We start from the raw sequence: 1,684 nt of genomic DNA, 5'->3' as shown, positions 1-1,684 counted from the left end.
ATACTGATATACACCTGAACATCAGCAGGAGAGGACTCTTTAAAGTAGAGACTCTACATACTGATATACATCTGAACATCAGCAGGAGAGGACTCTTTAAAGTAGAGACACTACATACTGAAATACACCTGAACATCAGCAGGAGAAGACTCTTTAAAGTAGAGACTCTACATACTGATATACACCTGAACATCAGCAGGAGAGGACTCTTTAAAGTAGAGACACTACATACTGATATACACCTGAACATCAGCAGGAGAGGACTCTTTAAAGTAGAGACACTACATACTGATATACACCTGAACATCAGCAGGAGAGGACTCTTTAAAGTAGAGACACTACATACTGATATACACCTGAACATCAGCAGGAGAGGACTCTTTAAAGTAGAGACACTACATACTGATATACACCTGAACATCAGCAGGAGAGGACTATTTAAAGTAGAGACTCTACATACACCTGAACATCAGCAGGAGAGGACTCTTTAAAGTAGAGTGTGTGTGTGTGTGTGTGTGTGTGTGTGTGTGTGTGTGTGTGTGTGTGTGTGTGTGTGTGTGTGTGTGTGTGTGTGTGTGTGTGTGTGTGTGTCTATAGATAGAATAGTGATTTTTCAGCCGCAGTGAGAAGGTTGTTCCTCCCGCTTCCTCTCCTCTTACTCTCCTCGTCTTCCTTTCCTTCTCCTCTTCCTCTCGTCCTCCTCCTCCTCCTCTCCTCTTTTCCTCCTCCTCTCCTCGTCATCCTCTTCTTCTCCTCTTCCTCTCGTCCTCCTCCTCCTCCTCCTCCTCCTCTCCTCGTCATCCTCTCTTCCTGCAGTTCTTCGCCATCTTCGCCTTCTCCACCTGCGGAAGTTATTCTGGGATGTTCAAGATGGAGGTGGAGTGTAAGAACCGGACGGACAGCGGCCTGAGCATCGAGGTCGAGTTCGAGTACCCCTTCAGGTTCAACCTTTATTCAAACAGACAAGCCTCTGTTAAAGCTATACTGTGCTAACGTGCTACCTGCATGTGTCCCATCAGGCTGCACCAGGTGTACTATGTTGCTAACGTGCTAACTCCCTGTCTCCGGTCAGGCTGCACCAGGTGTACTTCGACGCCCCCACCTGTAAAGGGGGGGACACGGAGCGCTACTTCCTGGTGGGGGATTACTCCTCTTCCGCTGAGTTCTTCGTCACCATTGGAGTCTTCGCCTTCCTGTATGCCACGGCGGCGCTCAGCGTCTACGTCTTCTTCTTCGACAAATACAAGGAGAACAACAAGGGTCCGCTCATCGTGAGTCCTCAAACTATTCGACATCTGGGATTAGATTTCACGTTCACTAATAAAGTCCATCTCAGAAAACCTTTCCCACATTAATGATCGAAGGCCCTCTCTCGCTGAAGTCAGCAGAGATTTGGTCCGGGAACTAATAATTGTTCATTTGTTGGTGTGTGTGTGTGTGTGTGTGTGTGTGTGTGTGTGTGCAGGACCTGGGTGTGACTGCGGTCTTTGCCTTCATGTGGTTGGTCAGTTCTGCAGCATGGGCTAAAGGTCTGTCGGACGTGAAGACCGCAACCGACCCTGATGAGGTCATCACCCTGATCTCCGCCTGTGAAGTCGAGGGAAACTCCTGCAAGGAAGTCCACGACCCGGTGATGTCCGGACTCAACACCTCCGTGGTGAGGACCATATACCAGAACTTTTGA

The 1,684-nt window shown here is 48.6% G+C and overlaps 1 protein-coding gene across 1 annotated transcript in view; it reads left to right on the top strand.

Moving 5' to 3' along the window:
• LOC134862684 (synaptophysin-like) overlaps positions 1-1,684 on the top strand; it is a 5,302-nt gene extending 3,618 nt beyond the window's left edge. Inside the window, exons 3-5 of the mRNA XM_063880697.1 lie at positions 817-941; positions 1,073-1,271; positions 1,466-1,684. Of these exons, the coding sequence (XP_063736767.1) occupies positions 817-941; positions 1,073-1,271; positions 1,466-1,684 (543 nt within the window). The remainder of the gene's footprint in view (positions 1-816; positions 942-1,072; positions 1,272-1,465) is intronic.

Source organism: Eleginops maclovinus, chromosome 4 (assembly GCF_036324505.1).
Source record: "Eleginops maclovinus isolate JMC-PN-2008 ecotype Puerto Natales chromosome 4, JC_Emac_rtc_rv5, whole genome shotgun sequence".
Classification (NCBI taxonomy): Eukaryota; Metazoa; Chordata; class Actinopteri; order Perciformes; family Eleginopidae; genus Eleginops; species Eleginops maclovinus.
The sequence above is the reverse complement of the archived record's forward strand: the minus strand, read 5'-3'. Positions and strand labels throughout refer to the sequence as shown.